The following is a 26,796-nucleotide window of genomic DNA, read 5'->3' as shown; positions in this document are numbered from 1 at the left end:
GGGTTCTTGTTGCAAAGATGAGGAACTTAAAAAATTATTCAAACTATATATTGGTAGGTAATTAGATTTCTGTAGGATTGGACTAACATTAAGACAAGAAAACCTTGTGTTTAGCCTGTTTTGGAAACTTTTTCTTTCCAACCAATCCATGATTTGAATTAGTCTGATAAAGAGAGTTGTATGTTAAGATGTTTCTGGTAACCAACCCCTGACATGTAAATAATTGTGTGTATTGAAATAGTTTGACTATTTATATTGTGAAGAGAAATAAATACTTTAAATATTTTGAATTTAAAATGTGTGTACATTAGAGAAAGTATATTATATGCTGTCTTCTTCTTAAAATTACTACTGTCTAGAATGTACACCACCACTTTGGAAAGTGTCATGCAGTATACATTTACTTTGTAAATATAAGGTACTTATTCTACCAAAAAATGTGAAAACTGTCCATAATTATGTGTTTAATGATCTCATATTGTGCTCAATAGTCCTGGTTTTATTATGAATGCCTTTATAATAGTCTAGCACAGAAACTTGCAGAAATCTGGGTGTAATTCAAATCATAAACACAAGTAGTCAACTAAAGTTAAGTTTGAATTTCCATTTATTCTGCTAAAAATTCAGTGGACTACTCAGGATTATATTTTGATTTAAAACCAGATAAGCGAAATATCTTTGCTTGAATCTATAAATTATATTCTTTGGTCAACTAAATATTTATCAAGAGTTTTGATTTGATTGTGACATTATAAGACTTAATGGAGACATATGAGATAATACAATTGCTAAGGTAATGATTCAACCTGCTATAAAGTGAGTAGTAAAACTATTGTGTAAGATAAATATAAAATTTATTAAATTACATAAACACATTCAAAATACAAACAATAAATCTTTACACAATCTCTCAGATAACACTGGCTATTATTAAATTTTAAATGCCAATGCCAGACTGATGTGTTTTAGACCTTCAAGAGTCTATATGATATTGGTGTTTTTGCTTTCCTTTCAACAAGGCTCCATAAACAGTTTTTTAAAATTAAAACTATAAACATAACCTCAGAGAATTAAGCCTGGACACACATCCTCCCCTCTCCCTATTACTATCAGTTATCTATGGATATTTGTGTCAAATCCTTTAGGTCAATAAGATTAAAATTGTGAAGGAATGATGAATATGATTTTTTTTACATCAAATTTTAGAGTTCAATAGTTGCCATATTAATACGATTTGGGAGTAATAATGAATAAGATGTATGACACAAGAAATGAATAGGTTTGATACAGTCCATGAGATTGAAGGCTTTTTATAATAAGAATGCCATCTTTCTGATACTTCAGAGTGTGTACTTTTAATAGTAAGAATTCTGTAACTGGGCTGGAATTCTAAGGTACATCTGTAACGTGACTAGTCCCACACATAATGTAAATAATGTTTTAGCTAATAATAACATCCAGGATCCCAGACCTACAGCATGAATCAAAATCCTGAAAATACACAAATAATAATGTTATTAGCTTCAGTTTTAATACTTCGATATAGCCTACAATTGACGTATTGAGCACTATTTTGATAACCAACTGACAATGGATATTTGGATATTTAAAATAAACAAGAAGCACAAGGGAGAGACTCAATTTGTTTGGTTCTGGCAAATACATCTAAGATCTGCTGTTCAATGAAGTGCAGATGCTTCAAAATATATTGGCAAACATGGAAAATGAGTTAGAGTTCTCCTGTGTGCCATTTCAAATCAAAGTCACCACAACATCAATATCCATAAATAACTATCATACTTACTCTACTATTAAAGGTCTATAACAACCCAGCAATAATAAACTAGTAACAACTGGTAACATGGATTTATTAAGGTCATTACGGCTATATAGCCACACTAGCATAGCTGTACTGATGTGGTGAATCTAAAGAATAAAACAAAAGTGATACACTAAGCATAGTGTGAATGCTGGATATAGTTTGCGGGCAACAACAAACACCTCTAATTTAACTAATGAGCTTATTCTAAATACCCACACAGTTTATATCAATACAAGAGGCGTTTTTGTGAGCCGATTCGATTAGGTAGTACGATTTGGTGCAATTGGGTTTAGTAGTGGTCGACAAATGCGAAATTCAAATCGGCGGTTTGGCAATATGGCTGCCTCTGCTGACAACCAATGAAAGACCACTATTCTGATTACATTAGCAACTTTCACATGCCGCCATCTTGGAAAAGCCTAATCGAATCGCCTAACCACCTCCTGGGGTAAACTGGCTCACAAATGTACCGATTAGCCTAATCGTCCTGGCTCACAAACACACAAAATAGCTAATCTACCTAATCGAATCGGCCCACAAAAACGCCTAAGATATGCATATTGTGTAGATGAGTTCAATATGTAGATGAGGGGTGTGAATACAGTGGTTAAGGTGGCATGGATTAGGCTGTAATACACAGCTTAAAAATATAAATTTGAACATTTTTGGTGTGGAAAAGAGGTGAAATTGGTTGCAAGTTGGCTGGTTATCTCTATCTGCAGTTGTTTTAGTGGTACCACTGTATTTTACAGTATACTTACCAAACTAACATTAGAGTCGAAACTCATCTGGATATATTTCCAATCAAACTCTACACCTCTAGCTCCTACCCACAGTGGAATAACTCTAAAATAATGTTAAAAATAACCAAAATTAACCCATTGATAAACTTTATACCCTGGTTCCAAAGGGAAGCTGATAACGACAGAATGATCATTAATAACAACTAAAAGATTGCAACAAAAGTCTGAAATTATTGTATCCTTCAAGTGCAGTTGCTATGTTTGCTGGATAAAGATGGGGAGTTTATTTATCCCCCATCAATGTCTCCTGTGTCCATGAAAATTCCTAAGTATTGAGAATTTTTGTCCACTGAAGTTCCATGCAAGAGTTATGGTATCAGACTAATGTAAAAAAAAAATAATTACTCTTAAACAGCTTACCTAGTCATGATCAGTTCTGAAGTAGCCCAGCCCATTCCAGCCACCATAAACTTCAACTGACTTTTACCAGCTATCCTAGTCATGATGAGATGTAACCCGACCAAATCAGCCAAATCTACTGTACATTTTAAAAATTCCTGTCGAAATAGAAATAGGGACATGTAATTATATTTGATAAGAATTCCCTTAAAAAAATAGTACCATTGTCAGCAAAGGTATATATAACATAACTAAAGAAACAACAAATATATGCCTACGATATGTTAACCCTTAGACTTAGTCTTATTTCAACTAAAATATATGGTACATTGTTAATACCTACCCCAGTAACATCTAAACCATCACCACCAGAATCTGTAGCAGGAAAAAATGTAGCCAACACCATCATTTTACATAACTGAGTAAATAAATACGCTCCACCAGCTTTCACACATTTCCAAAATGCATTGTATTCTGACCTGAAAAATATAAATAGTTAACATTATACAATACTAATCACTGGCTATATTTCATTTTAATGATGCTATGCTAGAGTGTAACTATATTGTAAGTCACTCCCCCCCCCCCTTTTTTTTTTAAGATATCAGTTTTGACCTCCATCATCATCTCAATTCGTTTCAACCCTTACCTATTCCATAGTTCGACCCAATTATGAGGGAATTAGTAAAGAAGAATACTTACAGTCCCGAACACTTGTAAACAATAGCATAAGGAATATATGCTAGAGCAACGCAGTTTCCAAAATGAAAAAAAGTCATTTCGCCCGGCTTCGATTAATCAATGGCTTCCTCCAGTTTGCAGTGTGGAATGGATCGTCATACAAAGTAGCCACAATTTAATTTTTGCAACGTAGCAAGGTTACCGTACAAAATTCGGCTTCCGTACATTTGCAAAAATCCAATATGGATTCAATAAACGTCGTAGTGGATGCTTTAGACATTATAACAAGATATTTCAAACTTTCATCTTCTCTCTGCTGTGATAAATGTTCACAAATTTATTTAGCTATTTTATGAACTTTCGATTTTGAACAAAAGAAACCGTTTTTGATGTAAGGCAGCTTCAGACAACCTAAATTTTATGTTTTTATTGAGTTGTCTCCCTTAGCTTTAGTGATCTTCTGTGAAGAAGTCAGAAATAATCGTCCAGTTGTAAACTTCCGGTTGGAAATCACACGTGTTTCTTATGCATGTCAGAATATAAATTCGAAGATAAAAATGGGAAAACAAAAGAAAAATCGCCAGGGAGCGGATAAAACGTTTCAGAAGAAGAAAGTCAAGGTTGGAAAAAAGCTACCTAAAGCGGCAAATGCTACCAAAACCAGTTTCAAAACCAAAACAATTCAGATCATTCAACAGTTGAAAAAAGACCAGGACCAAGCCACTACCAAGCGGAAACTGAATATCAAAGATTTGCTGTCACAATGCATGCATTACAACATGACTGTCAGATTGGGGGCTGCTCAAGGCATGAAGGAATTGCTGTCAGTAAGTGAAGAGCCGCTGATAGATAATTTAGGGACAGTCATTGACAGAGCAGGGTCTCTCATGACTGACAAGGATTATACTGTGCGAGAGGCAGTACTGAAATTATTTGAGCCTTTATTCAACACAGTTTCACCTCTGAGAATGACCCCTTTCTTCCCAGTGTTATGTGCTCACCTTTGCTGTGCCATGACCCACATCAATGCCGAGATCCAACAAGACTCCTTGCTGCTGTTTGACCTCTTGTTAAAAGCTTATCCAGATCTGATTGTCCACAGCTCCAACCAATTGTTGTCAAACTTTGTTGAGCAGATTTCTAAACAAAAATTCAAGAACTCTAGCAGTGGCATGAGGTTTGGACCCTCTACCAAAGACTCTTCAAAATTAAGTTTATCAATTGCACCAAACAGACAAGGTTCAGCTCAAAAATGGCAGTCAAAAGTTCTCAATCGTCTATTAAAGTTACTTACAATTGTTTTGAAAGATGAAGACAATGGGATTGAAAGTCAAGAAAATGTTTTAAGAGTAACTGAAAATGAAAACCATTTTATGCCATTTCAAAACTTTATGAAGAAGAATTGGTTGCAGCCTGGTTTTGCTGTGAGAACTCCAGGAATGGTTCAAACTTCTGCAGTTGATCTAACAGATATTCAAAGCATTAAACAACTAGTCTTGAATCTGTTTCCATTGTTAATTCAGTGTTGGGTGGAAGCTCATGATTCTGAGAAAAATGATGGCAGCCTCTTATATTCAGAAGCCACTTCAATTAGAACCACTGTTCTGGACATCATCCTGCTATTAATAGAATATGGTACCAAAAACTCTGATTCTTTGGATGTTTTGTGGTCTAACTGGTTGTCCGAACAATTCGAGGTAACATTTGTCAACTATTTTACTTCCAGTTTCCCTTTTGAGCTACTTCATGGCAAAAAGAATAAGAATAAGAAACAGAAAGTTGCTGAAGTCAATATTTCTCCAGAAAATTTAAACCTAGCAGTTTGTAGTGTAATGACCAAATTCATCAAAACTCCATCAGATTTTCAACAGCAATCTTGGATTCAACCAATTCTAAAATATATTCGGTATAACATTAAAACACCAGATTTAGCATTAGATATTCGTAGACATTTACTACAGGTCTTAACTTCTCTTATCTATGCAATGAGACCCAATGATCAGCTGTTAATATTTGAAGATTGTGTCTACAGATATCAAAGAGCTCATCATCTATCTCAAGAAAAACAAATGTTTATCCACTATTTTGCTAAAGTTATATTTAAATCTGAGGGTAGATCAGATCTTGATAGGCCTTTGATTTCATTTTTGGATTCGTTGCCCGATTTGCTTTTGGAAGTTGGTCAGTCAAATGATGCCATTTCTACAAAGATAATGTCAGTTATAAAGAATGCTGTGACTTCAAATATTACCCCGGTTTTGAAAAAATGGCAAAGTTACATTGACCTTGTGTACAACATTGACACTGGAGTGTTTTTAACCAGTTCCAAACCTCTGAAAAAGTCCATGATTGAAATTTTATACTGGTTACCAGCTTTAACAAAAAATCAGTTGAAATTATTTGTGAATTTGATCCACCATGAAGGCTTGGAATTCGAAGAGGGAAAATATCTGATTCAAGTGTTGCAAGAACGTTTTAATAAAATAATTGGTGAGAAGATAAATTTGGATCTCATCGCTGATCAGTTAGGATTTTTAATGCTGGTGATGCTTGGCCCTAAACATAGTGGTATTGTTTCCGATGTAAGCAAACCTGTAACTGATTGGTCTGTTATTGAACAGCACTTTTGGAAAAAACAATTATCACTTGACACTTTCATTTGCAAAATTTTACAAGCAGATTTTCTACCATATGCTGACTTGGTCAGTGATGTTGTATGGAGTTCTTTAGAAAAACGTAAAAAGAACAATTTGTACACTGTGTTGTGCTTACTTTCAGTTTTGATAAAATTTCCAACCTCAAACATTTCTCAAGATTTCACAGACTTGACAATTACATTTGCATGTAATTTATTTTCAACAGAAAAAACTGTAGAAAGTTCTTTATCATCTTTGTATACTTTGTTAGAGGATGCCGTATGTCAGCCATATTTGAAAACATTTATTGAAGCAACAGCTAAAATGATTTTGAATTCTGCAGACCAGGAAACTGCTGTTAATTTGACTAAAATGATAAATGTTCTGACTCAGATTTCTAGTCTTAAAACTTTGATTATGGAGAGTTCATCCACAGATAAAGGAAGTTACTGTGGAAATTTAGAGAAAGTTACTAACTTTGTTCAGTCTAAGTACTCATGTGTAACAAATGAATCCTGGTTATCAAATTTAGAATATTTCACTTTACAGTTGAAGTGAGTCATTGAATGAATTTTTCATGTTAAATTAATCAATTAATTTCTTGTCTAATTAAAATGTTGAAAGATTTCACAGTGCTATTAAACTTGACTATAAAATTTGTGTGATTTTTGTTTTTTTAAATGGGTGCTTCTAATCTGAGCCGAGTGTATAAGGGCATCTATCTCTTAGAGTTTTCCAGGTGACTCTGTCGCTCAATGACTTGAAGGATCAGGGTTCAATCCTGACATAGGTCCAATTAGTTTCTAATCAATTTAGTCAGAGAATATGAACTCATGAAAACGTAAATCAGGTTATTGTAAAAGAAAAAAAAGAATAAAACATAACATTAATATTTTATACTGACTGTAAATAAATACTATACAAAACAAATATAATGGACGGAATGTACAATTTTATATTGGTTTTAAACTTTTTAATTATCCCCCACTTCATATCAAATCATGGAAAATTTGACCATTTCTTGTATCAGAAATTCAATTAATTTGCATACCTGATACATTTAGTTGGACTTACAGCAACTGTACAATTAAGTAGCCTTTTGATATCTTTATATCTGTTGAATTAGTGCCTAAATTCTTATATGTTGATATTGTTTTCACATTTACACCAAACCAATAGTGATAAAATCCGCCCAGCCCCCTCACCTTTCCCCTATTGACTTATCCCCCACAGACCCTTGTTGATTCCTAATAAATAATGAATTTTAACAAACAACAATAAGAACTAAATATCATGGGTCTGTTTGCTCTGGGTAGCCTTGTCTTTAAGTTTAGCCTGTAATAAAACATGCTCCACTACTCCTATTCTGATGTCCATCTGGGTTGACTCTTTCTTTAATGATGAGATAGCTTGCTTGATTTTAACCAATGGGGCTGAAAAAAGTAGTTAGCAAATCTGTAAATTCAAATTTTATTGGTATGCATGAAAGGTTATTGTTTTTGGCAATAATCAAGAGCATTAGGTTAGAAGTCTCTTATAAGGAAGACAGAATTTCTGGAGCCATCACCAGTCCAATAGACAGCTTCACAAAGAATTATAAAAGTTAATTACCTCCATCAGTCATACTGCTTCCCCTATCTTCCATTTCTGATTTAATCTTCTCTAATTCTTCTGTCACCTGATTTCATAAGGAAATATAAAAAATTTAAGCTGAACTCCTTTGACTGTTAGTTCCATTCTAGTTCTTGAAATCATGACATCTTGTAAATATTTTATATCTGATTAAGAGCATTAAAAGGATCCAAAAAAGAGATATTTAAACCAATGATGAAAAATATGGTTTTATTGACCAAGTTTGAGAATTTCAATTTTATGTTCATTCTTAGAGGGGTATTCTTCCAATATTCATGAAAAAACTACAATTAAACATACCTCTGCTAAAATTCGAGATCTTTCTGTAACACCACCACTAGCTTGTCGATATTTTTCTTTAGATTCTGATAACTGTTCCTGGACATTACGGAAATCATGTAACAAATGTTCTAATTGGTTATTTAAATATTTCTCACGGCTGCCAATTTTCTCCAAGGTTCGGCTGATCTCATCATGTAACTTGTCTAAATATGATTTAGTTTCTGTCAGTGATGTTTCTATACCATCTTTATGTTGATGCATCTGATCTAGATGAACTCTCCAGTCCTGAAAAATAGATTTATATTGAGAATCTTCAGCTTTGATTGGAGTATTCACTAATTTCCTGACAATGACCAAAAAATAGAGAACAAAAAGAATCAAATAAATGAAAGTAATAAAATCTCAATTCCTAAATTCGTTTATAGATTGTAAAAAAATAAAAAAAATTACTTAATGCTGTATGATATTTATTTTTCTCTGCATCCTATTGTCCAATGTTTTCAAATATATCCAAATACCACTTGTCTACACTATTCCAGATATCAACTAACCCATATTATACTGGTTTAGATATAGAAAACAAGTTCAGACCAAAAGCATAACAATTTCAAATACCTTATTATCTGTTCTGATGGTAACTTTTAACTGTGGCATCACTCTTTCTACTTCCAGTTTCCAATCTGCAGCATCAGTTGTAGACTGCAGAATTTCTTCTGGTTTAGATGATTCCATCTGCTACAGCGAAGGAAATGATTATATGAGCGAAAGTAAAATTATGACTGAAATCTGGCTATAGCACAATCCAAGTTAAAATGAGGCAGAAGGGAATCTTGGTGGATTTACAATACAATAATTTCATAGTTTCATAAGTGAGGCATTGTCTCATTTGCCTCCATTACATCACTACTACCTTGGAAGTCTTTTTTTCTCGAAATGAAGATTCACCAAACTTATTGCAGTTTTTGGGAACTTAAGACAAAAATGTTTGGCTTACATTTCTTCTGTTGAGATGTTTCATTCCTTCTAAATCCATTAAAGGTTCATCTTCTTCTTCAAAATCTTCATCAATATCATCAAACTACAGTGAAAATATCATGAGCACATTGAATATGAATTACAAAAATCAGTTGTCTGCAAAACCATTGTTTTGGCTATATTTCACGGATGTGACCGTTCAAATATCTGAAGATCAATAGTCCTTGGACATGGAGTAGGTACAAGAGCATATAAGAGCTCTGGTCAATAAGATTCCATTACATATTCTGAAATATACATTAAACTGCCTTAAATATCCTCTTGACAATTTGCAAAAAAATGATCCTTTGGAATTCGGTTTTTTTTTGTGTCACTGATTGTTATTTATACCAAACACAGCCTTAGTTTAAAAGGAAAAAATAAGGGTTGTAACACTAGCTGTCCTGATGAGGGTTTTATATCTGAAATACTACTAACCCCTGGTGTATCATCAACCCGATTTAAAGTTAATTCTGTATCATCTTCTATCACATGTTGTTCTTCAGCTTCTTCTTCTGGGTACACTGGTCTGAAATTACCAATACAGGAGTAAGATTTCAACATAATAGAATTCATTATAAAAATTTCATATATGCATGCTATTTGTCCTAGAAAATTGGTAGAAATATAAAGTGGTATTTTGGTGTTGATATTATCAAATATTATTGATATATTCCAGATTAATTTAGGCCAGGTCTTTTTGTGTGATATACAAATCTTATAAAGGAATAACAAATAATATTCTTACTTGCGCCATTTAAAGTTGGAATATTTGATAGCTTCATCAGCTAGTCTCTGTAAAACATATAAACAATGTTCTCCACAGCCCTGTTTTAATTTAGATGGGGGAAAATCTATGGTGTAATTCTGAAACAAAAATTATTTTTCAGTTTAATTTAATAGCAGGAAATCAGAGTAATAATATAATCACAAAAAAATGGCACTGAATGTAAATTCAAATATTCATTTCTCTTTCAACACCAGTCACAATTTTACTTAATTTGCAAACATTTGTTGACCCGTCCATATAATGAAATATAAGTTTAGAGAAACTAATGAATGGTTGATAATAAAATAAGACTTACGTATTTCCGGACCTCATCTAAGATACTTGAAATTGTTGCATTTGGATCGTCATACTGTAATTAGACAAACAAAATATCATTATGAAGTGTACCATTCTAAGAAAGTAATTAAAATTGTATCTTTCTAAATGTTGAAAGGAGCAAGGTGTTGAAGGCACTTGTACCCCACATGTGAAATATGCTTTCCCCACTTCAGAGATAAATTCCAGTATATTGATGCCTCTGTTTAATTTCAAACTGTAATGAGACAGTTCTCAATGGTCACAGTTTTACCTGTCGTCAAATTCACTCATAGGACTGTTAAAACTAAAAAATGGCAAACGCCATCTTGTTTATAATAATTGGGCTTTCACTTTTTACCCCAATGTACCACCTATTTACTATTTCAACACAATCAGCCACTCTACTGGCCACATAAACATTTGATATATACCTGAGTGTTCAAATGATTAAAACACACTTTACCTCTTGTGGTTGTTCAAATGATTTACCAGATTTTCTTAACAACCAGGCAGCAATAGAGGTAAAATAATAAAACTGTTCTCCTGGATTCGTGGCTATGGCAAAATAATGTCTAAAAAAAACATATAGACAGTCAGGTAAAATCATCTTAAAAAAAAAGGAATATTTTTTTATTTCTAAATAACACAAATTCCAAAAAGCCAAATTCTATGAGATAGGTAGGAGAGAGCATACACTGGTTTGAGAATCAAAAGATAAGTTGTGGCATCACAAATATTTCTTACAAATTGCATTTAAAAATGCCATGTAACCATAATGCACAGAACTGATGTGAAAGACATCGTACCTTGAGATTGGTTTCAAATTATTTTTACGAATAAATTCTTTGCCACAGTCTAAGAGATTAAGTTTGTCCATCAACTCTTCATTCTGTACAAATGGTTCATAAAACTGTCCTGGTCCACCATGCTCAGCTTCATCACCCCCTCGTTTTTTATCTTCAGACATCTAGAAATCAAGAAAAAACAATGAGAAATATTTACAATTTCAATTTGACAAAGAGCTATTTATGTGTTCAACGAATTGTCTTGCTTAATGTTGAAAAACCCTGCTTTGTGTAGGGTTGTTAATATTCTACTTCAAACATTCAGAATCCCTCATTTTAGGCCATTCATCAATTATTCTTCAGGAAATCAGGTCAATGGAAGCAATATGGTCTGATTTTTTGAAAACCATCAATTTATGCAAAAACATTACTCTGGGATTGGTTAGTTTACATGATGATTGATATGGAATTGGTAAGTGCCCTCAGATCACAAGATTATGCCTGATGTGCTAAATGATGGGAGTTTTACGTCCTTCCCTGCCTAGACTCTACAGGGTCCACGTCCATTCATTTGACTATTCGCCATCCTGGTGGCAGAAAAAATCTCTAAAAATTCATGAAATGTCAGCCTTTTTGATATAATTGTTTCTTTCGGCGAATATCCTCGGCCCTCTACAGACTACTTTTTTATACTTTTTCTATTTAGGAATTTCAGAAAAAATATGTTGTTTATTTGCAAGTGAATAATTCTTACGTCTATAGTTGCCACAAACAGCTGTGTTTGTAATCAACAATTTATTCTGACCAAACAAGCAAAGTTTCAGCGCATAATTACATTAATTGACTTAGATTCTGTTAATTACTTACTTTTAACTTTATTTGTTGTTTTCTGGTATGTCATTACTACGCAGGTGCGAGCAAAACTTCCGCTTCCGTATAAACAGGGACCAGTTACTATAGTGAATTGTTTTATAAATTTCATGATTGATCTTCAGTTCAAACTGTTATTTTGGAATTCAATTTGAAGTGAATGAGTATTTATTTTACATAGAATTAAAAAGAAATCTTGTGTTTGTATTCCAAATACAAATTTCGGTGCTTTTTGAATGATAGAGATCATATCTAATAACTAGTCCCCGGATATTGGGCAGGTTGCCATCAACAAATAAACATGTCTTCTTCCAAAGATGAGAAAGATGTCAAAAAATTTCTATCCAAAGTGGATGAAATAGGTAAATGTACTGTGTAGCCATTTAAATGACCCGTCTTCAACTTGTGATATGATCTCACCCCAAATGAGTATTCGATCACTAAATATTGGCCTAAACGTAAACTTGTTTACATTAAATTACCAGCGTGGCAAAAAAGATTAGTCCGAAATCTCTGACAGTGACAGGCTGCATTAAAATTAAAATGAATTAACCCACTTGTGTTAGATAATGATCCAATCAGGTGTCTTAGTCCAGTCCCTCTGTAATTTATTCACTGTGTTAGCTGCAGCCTTTGACTTTGGAGTGGACTTGTAGATAAAAAAAAAACAATTTAAGCGATTTGTTCTTTTTATGGCATATTTTCAGTATTCAATAATGATATCTATATAAGTTAGCTTTTGTTATATGGGTCTACTTGTGCTTGATGTTCAATCATACATCTCTAATAGCCTATTTCTTTTACTATTCTAGAGTCATTGATAAAAGGTTTAAATTCAGCAACAGAAGAAGAACAGAAAGTAGCAGAGGAACAGGCAGATAAATATCTTGAGAAACAAAAAATAAAAGATGACAAAAAAGAGGAAAATGGTAAGGAAGTCTATGACAATAATGAAAGACATTGTTTGTAGCAAGCATGCCTTGTAAAGCTTTTAATGATTTTAAAGGACAAAGATTTCTATAAAATACTACTTTAAATGCTTTACATAAAACATTTTACAGATTTTCTCCCCATTTACAAGACATAATTTTTCTCCAGGAATATTTCACCAGATGAAATATGAAAGTGTGGCTAATTGCAAATGCTTTTGATGTGTCAAAGTCCCTTATGAACAATTAATGTAGGATAAAACTTGAAGATCAGATGTGCCAGTTCTGATCTGATCTTACATCATAAATTCTTAGCCTGGTATAGGAACATGTTATCTTTGCTAATCAAACAGCTGTTGGTTACTTTCGGAAACAAAATGACTGCTGATTTCTATATGTATGATGTCTATTTTAGTTGGTTTTAACAAAACAGTTATTAATACCCTACCTTCAACACAACCACCATCTGCAGTTGATACACAGGGAGTTGATCAAGGTAAAATAATTTTGTAATTTAATTTTGATGCCGATTTGGTATGGAATTGAGGTTTTCTGATGATTTCTGTTGATTTCTATGCCCTGTTTATCATGTTGTATCCTTTATTAGTGTATTACTGTGCACCAGTCATCTAGCAAATTTTGTCTCCAGAGTGATGTTAGGAAAATAATTGTGAATGTTTTATGACTTTGAATTATTGAAGGAAGTTATCTAAGTGATCAACAATGTGTTAAATCATAGAAAAATTGATTGATGTTGTATTACTTCAGCTGGGTTTATGGCGGTAATGGAACAAGATGCCAAAGAAAGATCTGAAAAAAGAAAAGTCAACCAAAAGGAAGCTGATAAATTGAAAGAGCTTGGAAATATTGAGTTTAAAAATGACAATTTTGAAAAAGCATTAGACTTCTATAATCAGGTAAGAACTACAATATATTGTATACCGTTCAACACTGACATTTTTGTCATCCCAAAGAAGAAAATTCATTTCTCCATAAATCAGTTGCTACTGCTAAATGTCCCTTGAAATACAAGTTTGGTATTGCTGACTACAGAGACCCCAGTGCTCAAAATGAAATGGCAGATAATGGATCTTTAAAAATGGAGTTTTAAATTCTAGTTTTCTGTTTCTGATTTTATAAACAAATATTATTGTTCATTTTAGGCAATGGATAAGATACGAGATAATCCAGTGATCTATACAAATAGAGCTCAAACTAAAATAAAACTAAGCATGTATAAAGAGGCTATAACAGATTGTGACTGGGCTCTAAGGGTAGGTATTATCTGGGTTCTAAGGATAGGTATTGTCTGGGCTCTAAGGATAGGTATTATCTGGGCTCTAAGGATAGGTATTATCTGGGCTCTAAGGGTAGGTATTATCTGGGATCTAAGGATAAGTATTATCTGGGCTCTAAGGGTAGGTATTATCTGGGCTCTAAGGGTAGGTCTGGGCTCTAAGGGTAGGTATTATCTGGGCTCTAAGGGTAGGTATTATCTGGGATCTAAGGATAGGTATTATCTGGGCTCTAAGGATAGGTATTATCTGGGCTCTAAGGGTAGGTATTATCTGGGCTCTAAGGATAGGTATTATCTGGGCTCTAAGGATAGGTATTATCTGGGCTCTAAGGGTAGGTATTATCTGGGCTCTAAGGGTAGGTATTATCTGGGCTCTAAGGGTAGGTATTATCTGGGCTCTAAGGGTAGGTATTATCTGGGTTCTAAGGGTAGGTATTATCTGGGCTCTAAGGGTAGGTATTATCTGGGCTCTAAGGATAGGTATTATCTGGGGTCTAAGGATAGGTATTATCTGGGCTCTAAGGATAGGTATTATCTGGGCTCTAAGGGTAGGTATTAAATGGGCTCTAAGGGTAGGTATTATCTGGGATCTAAGGATAGGTATTATCTGGGCTCTAAGGGTAGGTATATCTGGACTCTAAGAGTAGGTATTATCTGGGCTCTAAGGGTAGGTATTATCTGGGCTCTAAGGATAGGTATTATCTGGGCTCTAAGGATAGGTATTAAATGGGCTCTAAGGGTAGGTATTATCTGGGATCTAAGGATAGGTATTATCTGGGCTCTAAGGATAGGTATTATCTGGGCTCTAAGGGTAGGTATTATCTGGGCTCTAAGGGTAGGTATTATCTGGGCTCTAAGGATAGGTATTATCTGGGCTCTAAGGGTAGGTATTATCTGGACTCTGTTACTCATAATTTATTTAAATGTATCAAAAATTTACTTTGTAAGACTACACTAACATTGAAAATTTATGGTTACATGTTTTGAGAAAAGGGGATTTGATATCTCACCCTCTGCTAGTCTATAGTTGCTCAATTATCGTGTGAAGTAGTGTACAGCATACAGATGGACAAAGCGACATATTGCTTGCTAGAAAATAGTTGAGCATGGTGATTGATGATCTGCCAACACTTTTCTATAATAGCAATGCATGCAGAAGATGATTTCAGCGTTCAGGATGCTTTTTCCCCATGTTTTATCTAAATACCTTTTATTACTATCTGTGTTATTTTAGATAAACAAAGACTGTATAAAAGCACATGTTCATATGGGACGAGCTCAACTAGGATTGAAACAGTTTGATAAAGCTCGAGATTGCTTCAATGAAATATTGAAAATAGATCTAAAAAAACAGAAACTAGTTGATGGTAAGTTGAAGATACCATTATTTAGAAATTTATCATTGTATGAATTAAGTTTACTCGTTGATTGAAGAAATATTGATAAAATATTTTACAAATTTATAAGTATTTGTTGAACTTTGGGCTGCAATCAGACAAAGCTTGCAAACATTGCTAGAGACATTCCCAGACTCCAATATACCCCTTCATTGATTCTCTTATCTATTTCAGACTATTTAGCTGATGTTGAGTTGGAAGAAACAAGAGACAAACAGGAGGTGAAGGCTAAGGAACTCTTCGAAACAGGAGATAAAGAAGCTCAGAGTCTGGTTGAGATACTGGAGAAGGTGAAAAAACCTGATCAACTACCTCTATATTATAGTGGAGGGTTTAGAGTTATTGGATCCTTGTTAACAAATGGTAAGGGCGCGTTAGGGCGTGATAACATTGAAATTCTAATCTGTTATGCTTTTAATGCTTGTGTTTATAATAAAATTATTTGTGCTTCCTGTTATTGAATAGTATTCTGAAATGAAACCAACTGTGGGTTCACCGTCTTTTTTGTCTGCATTCATACATTTTTGGGATGGATTCAATCTTACTAAATTTTTTTCTCCTAGTCAGTCAGATATTTGGCATTGTGAGAAAACTGTAGACCTATTTGAGAAAAAGGTTTACTACTATCTAGCTTGTAAAGTTTTTAAAATGACAGTGTTAATGTTTTACTTTTTCAGAAAATGATAAAACATTATTTAGAACCCAAGGTGGAATTCAGCTGATTCAAACACACAATTGTCTACATAAATGTTTAACAGCCTCACCCATGAGTTTAAACCGAGAAGAACTAGATATGTTAGACTCCAGTATTAATATGTATACTATAGCCTGTACTGATAATGGTAGGGCTCTAGTTTCTTAAGACAACCCCCACCCCCCTTGTTCACAGTAGCTCATCCTTACATCTTAATGTGGATGAGTCAGTTAGTGGTTTTAAAGATTTCCTCTTTTTCCTAGCTATTGATTTGAATTACGGTTTCTTGTCAAAAGTTGGAATGTAAGAAATGAAAATCTGGCAAAATTTCCCTCATTGCACAAGGCAAGGTTTTCTGAAGCTATATACTTTCAATTTATATTCATGTTAATTTTTACTATTCATATTCCATGTTATTTAGAAATCTTGAATTCCCATTTTTTCAGATTCTAACAAGTCTGATCTGTTAAAATCCAAAGATTTTCCATCGAGTGTGATACAGTTTTTAGAGTCAAAGGTTAAGGGTCAAGGTCGTAATATAAAATGGTCGTATATCAAGTTATTACATGTGATATCTACCAGTAAAATCGGACAAACATTGTTAGTTACACAGATGGACTTGTCCAAGTAAGTTTTTGAAAATCTGGTGGAAATGGGTGGCAGTTGACAGTTTGACTTGCAATCCTGGTGTATTTCAGTGATTCTCTCATTGCCAATTATTGAGTTACATTATCGGTTCTCTTTCACACCAATGACTAACTTAAATCCTGAAAAGAATATACATCCTACCAAGAACTGGTCCATTAGATATCGATGGATATTTTGTCAGAATTATCATTGCCAGTATATCATGTTCTATATTTTCAGGCTATTAACTTGTATCTTCCATCAGATAAAAAGTAATTCCACTACAGCCAGAACCTCAGCAGCATTGATAAACAACATAGCTCTTGATAATAGGTAAGCTGAAAATAGTCATAGAATTAGAAATTTAGAACTATGATAGAAACATTATCCTTTATTTGTTTGGAATATTAGAGATCAATGTCAAGAGGTTTGGCCAAATGTCAGATAGTATAGAAGATCCTTGAGATACCCTTGGTTGCCCTTGGTCAATGTTTTTACAGTAACTTTATTTTCCATATATCAGCTGAATGTTTTCTATATTCTAGGTTTAAAGCTAGGATAAGAGAAACTATAGAAGATCAAGTCATTCCTTCATTTGAAACTTTAATAGTAAGTTTTTATTCACAGTTTGAGCATTTATTACTTTATTACTTTATTAATTCATTTATTACTACCATCATTTGTATAAAGTCTCTGAAAATTTTTCAATACATACAATACAAACAAAATCAATATTTGAAAAATATTTCTAAAACATATTTGTAAGTTTCTTAAATGAACAATATTAAATGTTTATAACAGACACTCACCACTCACTAAATGATTTACTACAGATGTCACTATAACTATGTATAAATATCTATTCTAGAAAGACAACTCCTGTAATGCATCTGTCCTTCCAACCTGTTTAACGTTTATGACCAACCTATCAGCTGATAAAATTATACGTAAGAAACTCACAAGCAGACCACAACTCTGGGAAATTTGTTACAATATACTGGTAAGATTCTGTAAAATATAGCTCTCTTCATTAAATTTAAACCAAATATAATATTTTGATAATGATTTGTCAGCAAAGTTGAAAGAAAAAAGTAACACATGACACGTAGAACATGATTGACGGAAAGGAAAGAAGACCAAGAGTGTAAAGATGATTATAATTAAATTTTGTATTTTGTTCATTGTTGTCATTGTAATCTTGATCAGCCAAGACCCTTGCCAAAAACAGACATTTGATGTATCTTACCGGTCATGTTCATGTCTGGAAATTAGAGCCAAATCAACAGTCAACAATCAATGGTTTACTGAGCAATAAAGACAATGTAAATAATCATAATTTTGAAAACTAGAAATTTTTGATTTACATTTCACTGCAACTTCTGTCTTCTTCCATTTCAGAACTCTCATAAATTCAATATGGCCGACAGTATAAGTTGTGAGACACTGACAGCCTGTGTGGGATTATTGTGTAACTTATCAACAGATGACTGTAGTCACATGGACAAATTCTCTCTCCAGATCTGTCAACATTGTCTCATTTTCATCCGTTCAGACCTTCCCGAGTCTTCCAACCTGAAAACCTACTCCATGAAACTGATGAGTCACATCTTACCTAAGTCTACAGAAGCTGTCAACTGGGCTTGTAATCATGAAGCGTATTCTTTATTTATGAATTTTGTCAAGGTATTGTAGTTTTTGATTTCATGAAAGATTTCATTTTGCTAATGAACCTTTAATAATATTGTGGATGAAAATAAAAATACAAGATAATTGACTGGAAAATTCTTCATTGAAACAATAAATAATAAAAATAAATTAAGATCTTACTGAGGCTTGAACATCAAGAGCCTTTCTTGACATATAGTAACTTTATACCTCTTCTGATACCCTGATATATATGTTATCTATTGTAGGGAGATGAAAGTGAGAATATTAAGACAGGAGTAAAATGTCTAACATCATGTACACAGAGTAATGATAAAGCCAGAGATTATATTGTTAACCAGAAAGGTAGGTTGAAATTCTATTATGGGGAAGAATCTTGTCAAAGGACCATTTGATCAATTTTTTAAAACCCTAAAGGTCAATAGAAAATATGAAAACATTTGCAAAGGCACTGCAATCTGACAGCTTTATTGTTCCAGTCATCTTATTGGTCAATTACTAGAATTGAGTTTGATATATTAACCACATTACTGTATCCCTATTTATTTTTAGCTTTTGAGAAAAAGATCCCAAGTAAATAATGTGTTAAGAACTTTTCTGTTTTGCAGGTCTAGGAATATTAGTAAAACTGCTACAACACGAAGATGAATTAGTTGTAGGAAACTCAGCATTAAGTCTCAGTCATTGTCTACAGGTACCGAAATCTGGTGCAGCCCTGACTAAAACAGACATCATAAAAGATTTATTAGTTATTATACAAGATGTTAAAAACACTGACGTTAAACAAAACTGTGCAATATTACTGGGAAAACTAGCTCAAAATGATAAAAGGTAAGTGATAGAAACTCTCAGGAACTGAAATGATGGTTTTGCTTTTGCAATCCATTCTGGTTGAGAAATTACCAGATGATTTCCACAATTTATTCGCTTTCCAGTCTGAGGAATAGTCTGGTGATTGCTGCAGTTTTCTCCCAATGCTGGTCAATTTGGAAAGCCTTAGGCCATTAAAAAGATTTTTATGGCATCTTTGGGATACCCTTTACTCCCAACCTTATCCTCCATATACTAAGGGTACAAATAAAACGATTATGTCTTGATTCTTTGTTCATTTTATGTTTCTGATAATGAAGACCTGCACCTTTCCAGTAAAATTCAAATTCAACAGTTAGATTGGCTCTGGAAATCTGCATAATAATAGCTCTTAAAAAAGCACACAGATATAGGGCCCAAAAACAAAAGTTTTAACAAACTTGTTTTGTTTGTTTTTTCAGGCATTTAGAAAGATTAAGAGAGCTTCATGGAATAGAGATTTTAAATTCTTGTATGAAATTCATAAAATAATCTTCCACTTATACATACATAACCTTGATAGTTTGGTCACCTTGCATTAATTGTCTTTCCTTATTAATCCGTTTGACCAAGCTGTAAATGTGTACCGATAATCCCAGAACTAAGTTATATCCTTACAAAACAATGTTGTTTTTCTTACTTTCCTTGATATTATGAAAGTCTTAACAAATCAATGTTATCTCCATTTTATTTAGTTATCAATTTTACTACCAGTATTTTTTTTATTTTATCAACCAATCATATTGCTTCATATTTATTTTATTATCCAATGAACTGGCCTGTAATAATTTTGGAAACATAATTGAGTTTTCTTTTTTATATATGGTTGCTTGGTTAACCTTTGATAGATGTGCCATTAGAGCAGAAGAACATAAAACTCCATTCATTTCATTTCATTTGCCATTAGAACAAAATGCATGAAAATAAGTCGCTATTCTTTCAGCAGTGTCTGAAATTTTGTATTCCTGTAAGTGGTTGCACATGACTGTTAAGTTGCACTTAATCAATTAATCCAGACATTTATCATCAACTCATTCTCTCTACTGATAATTACATTCTGTCCACTGATAATTACATTCTGTCTGCTGATAATTACATTCTGTCTATTGATAATTACATTCTCTCTGCTGATAATTACATTCTGTCTAATGATAATTACATTCTTTCTGCTCATAATTACATTCTCTCTGCTGATAATTACATTCTGTCTACTGATAATTACATTCTTTCTACTGATAATTACATTCTTTCTACTGATAATTACATTCTGTCTACTGATAATTACATTCTGTCTACTGATAATTACATTCTTTCTACTGATAATTACATTCTGTCTACTGATAATTACATTCTCTCTACTTATAATTACATTCTCTCTACTGATAATTACATTCTCTCTACTGATAATTACATTCTCTCTACTGATAATTACATTCTCTCTGCTGATAATTACATTCTCTCTACTGATAATTACATTCTCTCTACTGATAATTACATTCTGTTTGTCAATTTTGGTTCTAATGAATGATGGAGGAAATTAGATATTGCTTAATGGTGAATATGGTCCATGGAAAACCGTCTTCGTTCCATGCTAGACTGAACTGACTGGGAAACACAAATATGGAAATCAGTAAAGAAAAACAATTTCTAAATCATTTTATTGAAACTTTGCAAATAAAAATATATAACTATAAAGCTTGTTTTTGTAACAAAAATGAGAGTTTGAAATTAATGGATGGATTAAAATTTGGGTCTAATATTTTACTTACAAGTATTGTAAAGACGTTTTATTGGGGACACTGATATTGTCGATTTGCACCATTCTAATTTTACGTCGTGCAGTTCTTGCAATCTACAAAAACTAAGCTTAGTTTAAGTGGAATTGCGAGAATCGACTGAAAAATTAGAATAGTGCAAATTGATGCTATCAGTGTTCACATATTATGTACACATAAAAGTTAAAAAGCTCTTTACAATCCCTTTTATGTATAGCCCTTTCAACATGCTTTTTGTAACTTTTTGAGCAAAGATGATTCTACAAACCAATATACTGCAAATTGACGCACCTTGCAAAAATAAATTGGTATATATGATTACGACTGGGCAATATTGTTTATAACAAAACACAAGACAATATTATGGAATATAACACATTTTTTAATAAGGTTCGGCACACAACGTTTCAACACAATATACACGTGTCGTCATCAGATGTAATGACATAATATTGTCCTGTGTTTTGTTATATGTGCTCCTCGTTTCTATATGTCGTTCAAATCTTATAATATTGTTTATGTATATGCAATATAACACATCTTTAGATAATTAGTCATAAAACAGGGTTTCTTTTCAGCTAGTCCAAAACATCTGACTCTATTCAGCCTCTGATATCTAGACGGTTGTCAAATGGAGCAGCCTGGCCAAAAACTATCAAAATAGCTATCAGGCTGGAATAGAGGCAGATGTTTCGTACAACTTTTCAACGAGATCAACAACTTATTTCTCGAATTGCAGCACTGGTTTGTAATACATGCCCACCCGGTTTAAATATATATCTTAGCATAAAGACCCAGAGGATAAATGATAAAAATAAAATAAAAGGCAAGATAGATGCATATCAGTTCTCCAAATAAAGGCACATCTAAATATATACGTCGAAGCTGTGCAGTACTAAACAAGAGTAAGGCTTCTAATGATATTTGCATTGTTATAATTCAAAGGAATGTTTCTCGGGGTTGTTGCCTATAATCGAAAACTCATACAAGTCATGATAAAAAATATCATCAATTACTAAATGCCACTCAAGGAAGTCAATGATCTAACCTACAAACAAATATCTGAGTGAAAACTAACCAATTAGTGAATGTGAGTTTATATCTATGTGGATACTAAAATAAGCTGGAAAATGTTGGTTGGAGGTCGCACCATGTAGACTGTATACCATAGTGCGAGTTATACTTAATCTATTTGGATGGGCACCAATGAAGTTCATAGACATACATAGATCAATCAAGTATGCATGGACAGTGGCGTTTCTACGGGTTTGCCCCTCCCCCACCCCCTCTCAAGATTTGTGGTCTCTGCTAGGCCCTTCAACTGGAAACGCCACTGTGCATGAAGTATTTATATATTACGTTAATAAGATAACAAAATAGGGCGTCTCTGTCTTCATGACAACATAACAATATTCTATCCGGTACATCGGTTCTACAACAAATCTTTGAATTATTTCTAAAACACCACGAAACTGGCATTCATGATTAAACATATATAGCTTAGCACAATGCGCTCTTTATACAAGACGCACATTGTTTATATTATATGAGTGTTATTTCAAAATGCCACAAAGATTGTAATATAAAGATTCCTATTTTTCAAGCGAAACAATTTTAATATTACCATCACCTGTGGCTATGTACATTTTGCCCCGTTTATCCATAGCAACGGACTTTGGTTCCTCAACTCCAGTTATCAGTTTACGCTGAAATTTGCCATGAGAAGATAACTCAGTAATACAATTTTCATCAAAATCGGCTACAAATATTTGACCTTGGCGATTACAGTCAAATCCTAATGGATGATCGAGTCTGTGCTCTGTGTCATGGTATTTCCATACTACCGTTTTCAAATCCGGAGTAAGACATAAAATTGTCTCTTTACTCCAATCAGAAACAAGTATTTCTCCCGACGGAAGTTGTTTGATGTAGGTCAAGGACGCTGATAGTAACGAATGACCCATTTTATCCTCTGCCATGGAAACGAGGATTTCGCCAGCACTGTTTATAATATCTATAGTAACCGGGGTCGACCAGGCTGTTGTAACTAAAAGTTTGTTTCCTTTCAGGCCCACAATTCCACAGTAGCGTTTCTCTGTGTCTACTGTGGCCTTGACCTCTAGATTTGAAGCAACCTTGATGATCAATATTTTAGAGGTCAATGGCAAAGTCGTCGCGATGTGATCGTTTCCAATGTTCGCTATCCTGTAAGGTTTGCTTGGCATTTTCAGTTCTGAATTTGCATCTTTTCCAACTTTATTGCTAAATGCTTTTAAACTGTTGTTATTGATGTCTGCTACAATTATCGTTACCAGGGTAACGGTTTCTATCACAAGAATATCTTCACATAAGCATGGAGAAATGTCTGTTGAGAATTTTGTGTCTAATCTTACGACGTTTCGAAGGGTTACGTCTTGATCTGTAGACGTCTTTTTCGGAGAACTTGTCTCATAGATTTCTCTATGTTTGTAAGGACTGGAATATAGGCTCTGAGTGCGACTAGGGAACACTGTAGACTGACTCGTCTCACTGGGGAGAATGTCGGACAAATCTTCACGAATTATGTCGATTTCCGCGCAGCGATAATGCGACAATTCTATACAGTTTGAGCAGATAGCTAACCGACATTTGACACAATAGTAGTCGTTAAATTTATCGTGATGTATTGCACAAGCGCGGCGATAATTCAGTTTATTTCTTGCATTAGAACCATCAATGACTGGCAGCAACACGTGATCCTCAAATTGTCGTCTGTGATCCCTTTCGCAATCTAAACAAAGAGTTAACCTACAGGTGTCGCACCATACTCCATTGTCAGCTACTGACTGTCGACGTTGGTATTTATGTTTACAGTTCTGGCAATCTGCAAAACAAAAGGCATTGGTAAATATTTGGTGGTTTCTGAATTGATGCTCTTTTTTCCCTTCTGTAAAGGTTAATCATTGAATAAATGCTGACTCTGTCGCTTTCTCGGCCTAGTTTTTTCTGACAAATTAATGTCTCGGGATGCAACTCATACTGACGGCATCTCCACTACTCTCCGCGGTTATCTGAAAGAAGAGCAGAGCTGAAAATTCTGTAGCTATCTTCTGAGGTATTCAAACTCATAACAATGTAGGCTATACACTCTTTTGGGCAGAAGTAGGAGAGGAGGCATCGTATCACGAATACGGGTTTTGACATTTTCTTATGAAGTATGACGAATGGGGTTTGATTTGGACACGATGGAGAGGAGCAATCATAATGAAGATCCATTGAGAAGATGAATCAACTTACCGAATGAGACTCCGTGTTGAGCTTCTACAATGATGTGATGCACATCCACAGAAGGGAAACAACTCGCCCACTTCGTCTGGTGTCGTTTGAAATCAGGTGCTGAGCAAATCGTCTGGCAAAGAGGGCAAGGAAAGCAACTTCTCTCGAAGGCATCTAAACGTGACTTCAGGTAGTCACATAAGCATACTTCACAGAAATAGTGGTGACAAGGCAGGACTTTTGGTCTGGTGTAGAACTTGTGACACAGACAACAGGTCCTCTGGTCGTAAACCAATGTTACTTCTTCTTCAAGTTCCATCATGGTTGGTTGGTAAACTACAGATTCTACAATAGGGTGATAGTACTATTGGTACACTATTTATCCTGCTGTTGATCCATGGCCAGGAATCTATTTCTAAATGGAAAACAACAGACAAATATATGAGCAAATCCACAGATATGATAGTTAAAACGATGTATCTTGATTGAATTTCTTACGATTTCTTTGGGAGATAATCGTCAAAATGGCACTGTTTTCAGCTGAGAGATATCAAGTTCAAGTTGACATTCATATTAGTATAGTAGGCCTAATAGTAATGTCGTAACAACTTTTCTGTCGTATGTTAACTACAACAGCATCTGGATTATTGTATCCATGTTTAATTTGATTATAATGCAGAACCAATCATGCTAAATTCCTGCTGAGTTATTTAATCATACCACTCCGTATATCCAATATACTAATCCAATAACATTAGACCTGCTGTAAGATACGGCAGTAGTCAATGTGTAACACACAGACAGAATCGATAGTCTGGCATTACAAAAGATAATTTATCATTCACCAACCTACAGAGTTTAACTGGCTAGGTCGCGATGATATTGTTTTGCTGACGCCACAAGCATATTGAAATTTAGTTTTACTTTTTTCTTCATATTTTGAGCTCGTGAAAAGGGGTAGACATGCAGTGTGCAATGAGGGAAATTGTGCCATGGATTTTACATCAGCAATATGTTTTACCTTTCCGACGGTGGAGAGATTTACAGTCTATAGCTTGTTGCCCTCTTAGTCCCTAAACGAGCATTATTTCCACATTGCTTGACCTCAAGGCGTGGAATACAATACTTGGCAGGTAAGTCGTTATTTGGCAGCTAAGACTTAACGTTGGAAGAGCTTCTCGTTGTTATTTAAGAAATACAGAAGCCGGCATCATGATCATCTTCATTTATCATTGAGTGAACGGGTGGATTCAATAGTTAACCACAGTATTAGCACAAAAATATACCCGAATAATATGCTATTGCCGAAGGACCAAGTCGAAACCCTCAGAAACGTTCACTATCGCCTATGTATATGTAAAGTGTAAAGTACATTCCATGCCACTGACCATATTACTAACATATCGTAGGAAACAGAATTCATCATGCATTTTACAAAAAATGCAAATTTACTGGCAAAATCAATTGCAATATCCTCATTAGAATCAATGTAGCCCCTAAAACGGTAAAACCAGTAAACCCCGATTCTTACCATAAAAGTACTATTCTTCCAAATGCTCAAAATATTCCTGGAATTCTCTGGAATTCATCTTAAATTAACCGTTATGACCCATTCTTGTATTGGATAAAGCACTGCAGGTCTGACAATCACGAGACACATAACGCCGATCAATAAGGTAAACTTGTAAAGGGAGATAATACAAGATATACTCAGACTACAATTGAAGTATCTACTGCAGGACAATGGAACCATGGCAAATTAAAGCGAACATTCATTATTCTCGTTAAGTTGAACTAGAAAACGATTGAATCAATATATTTATTCAATGCTTTGTTATTTTGGCTCGATGTATTTGCTTTCAAATCGATATAATTTCAGAGTTAATAGTGATGACCGACTGTAGAAAACATTGTGTTAAATAAATAATAAATGATAAAAAAACTCGACGTTTTAATTTATTGTATATTAATAAATACATTATAAATAACATTATATTTACAATAAATAGCACATTTTATGCTTTGGAGAAGAAATGTCCCTTATTGACCACCATACACCTCTTTTGAATCTTGCCTTATTTTCAAACTGAACAAGAGAAGTTGCAACCAGATACAGATACAGAAACTATATAAGGGTCTATATTCATGGAGCTGCATTGAACTAGGTGTGTGATAGGGGACATAGTTCACCATCTCAAGTCAATCATATTTGTAATAAGGATAGCACGTTTCGATATTTTACTGAGCACTGTGAATACATTACATAACAAAGAGTATAAACACAACTAATCTACAATAAATAGGTGATTAATTATAATACACAAAATCAACAAGTCATCAAGGCTCTCACTATGATA

General features: G+C 33.8%; 5 protein-coding genes across 5 annotated transcripts; 2 read left to right on the top strand and 3 right to left on the bottom strand.

Moving 5' to 3' along the window:
• Positions 1–837: 837 nt before the first annotated feature.
• LOTGIDRAFT_186468 (hypothetical protein) lies at positions 838–3,798 on the bottom strand. Its single transcript, XM_009051128.1, has 6 exons — positions 3,667–3,798; positions 3,308–3,443; positions 2,986–3,122; positions 2,584–2,668; positions 1,805–1,926; positions 838–1,491 (listed from the first exon to the last, which is right to left on the bottom strand). The coding sequence occupies exons 1-6, from the start codon at positions 3,741–3,743 to the stop codon at positions 1,356–1,358; spliced, it is 693 nt and encodes a 230-aa protein (XP_009049376.1). The 5' UTR covers positions 3,744–3,798; the 3' UTR covers positions 838–1,355.
• Positions 3,799–4,177: 379 nt separating this feature from the next.
• Positions 4,178–6,939, top strand: LOTGIDRAFT_230870 (hypothetical protein). The gene has a single exon (XM_009051127.1). It carries the CDS (start codon positions 4,203–4,205, stop codon positions 6,837–6,839), a length of 2,637 nt encoding a protein of 878 aa, XP_009049375.1. The 5' UTR covers positions 4,178–4,202; the 3' UTR covers positions 6,840–6,939.
• A 626-nt stretch (positions 6,940–7,565) lies between these two features.
• LOTGIDRAFT_113043 (hypothetical protein) lies at positions 7,566–11,263 on the bottom strand (the record flags this gene model as incomplete). Its single annotated transcript, XM_009051126.1, has 9 exons — positions 7,566–7,714; positions 7,893–7,959; positions 8,214–8,480; positions 8,811–8,930; positions 9,606–9,738; positions 9,958–10,076; positions 10,295–10,348; positions 10,760–10,868; positions 11,103–11,263. The coding sequence occupies 9 exons, from the start codon at positions 11,261–11,263 to the stop codon at positions 7,566–7,568; spliced, it is 1,179 nt and encodes a 392-aa protein (XP_009049374.1).
• A 7,925-nt stretch (positions 11,264–19,188) lies between these two features.
• Positions 19,189–19,901, top strand: LOTGIDRAFT_113177 (hypothetical protein; the record flags this gene model as incomplete). The annotated part of the gene is made up of 2 exons (XM_009051125.1): positions 19,189–19,391; positions 19,832–19,901. Coding segments are annotated over 2 exons (273 nt in total), but the record flags the coding sequence as incomplete, so codon positions are not given.
• A 2,875-nt stretch (positions 19,902–22,776) lies between these two features.
• Positions 22,777–24,758, bottom strand: LOTGIDRAFT_158092 (hypothetical protein; the record flags this gene model as incomplete). The annotated part of the gene is made up of 2 exons (XM_009051124.1): positions 22,777–24,047; positions 24,461–24,758. 2 exons carry the CDS (start codon positions 24,756–24,758, stop codon positions 22,777–22,779), a joined length of 1,569 nt encoding a protein of 522 aa, XP_009049372.1.
• Positions 24,759–26,796: the final 2,038 nt, after the last annotated feature.

The sequence above is a fragment of the Lottia gigantea genome (assembly GCF_000327385.1).
Source record: "Lottia gigantea unplaced genomic scaffold LOTGIsca_16, whole genome shotgun sequence".
Classification (NCBI taxonomy): Eukaryota; Metazoa; Mollusca; class Gastropoda; family Lottiidae; genus Lottia; species Lottia gigantea.
Note: the sequence above shows the minus strand (reverse complement) of the source record. Positions and strands in the feature narration are given on the sequence as shown.

Excerpts from the sequence above, each read along its gene's own strand:
- LOTGIDRAFT_230870 (XM_009051127.1), top strand. The coding sequence starts at position 4,203 with ATGGGAAAACAAAAGAAAAATCGCCAGGGAGCGGATAAAACGTTTCAG.
- LOTGIDRAFT_186468 (XM_009051128.1), bottom strand. The coding sequence starts at position 3,743 with ATGACTTTTTTTCATTTTGGAAACTGCGTTGCTCTAGCATATATTCCT. Across the intron at positions 3,123-3,307 it reads ATGGTTTAGATGTTACTGGG|GAATTTTTAAAATGTACAGT; the intron begins GTAGGTATTAAC and ends CTATTTCGACAG. Across the intron at positions 2,669-2,985 it reads TCAGAACTGATCATGACTAG|AGTTATTCCACTGTGGGTAG; the intron begins GTAAGCTGTTTA and ends ACATTATTTTAG.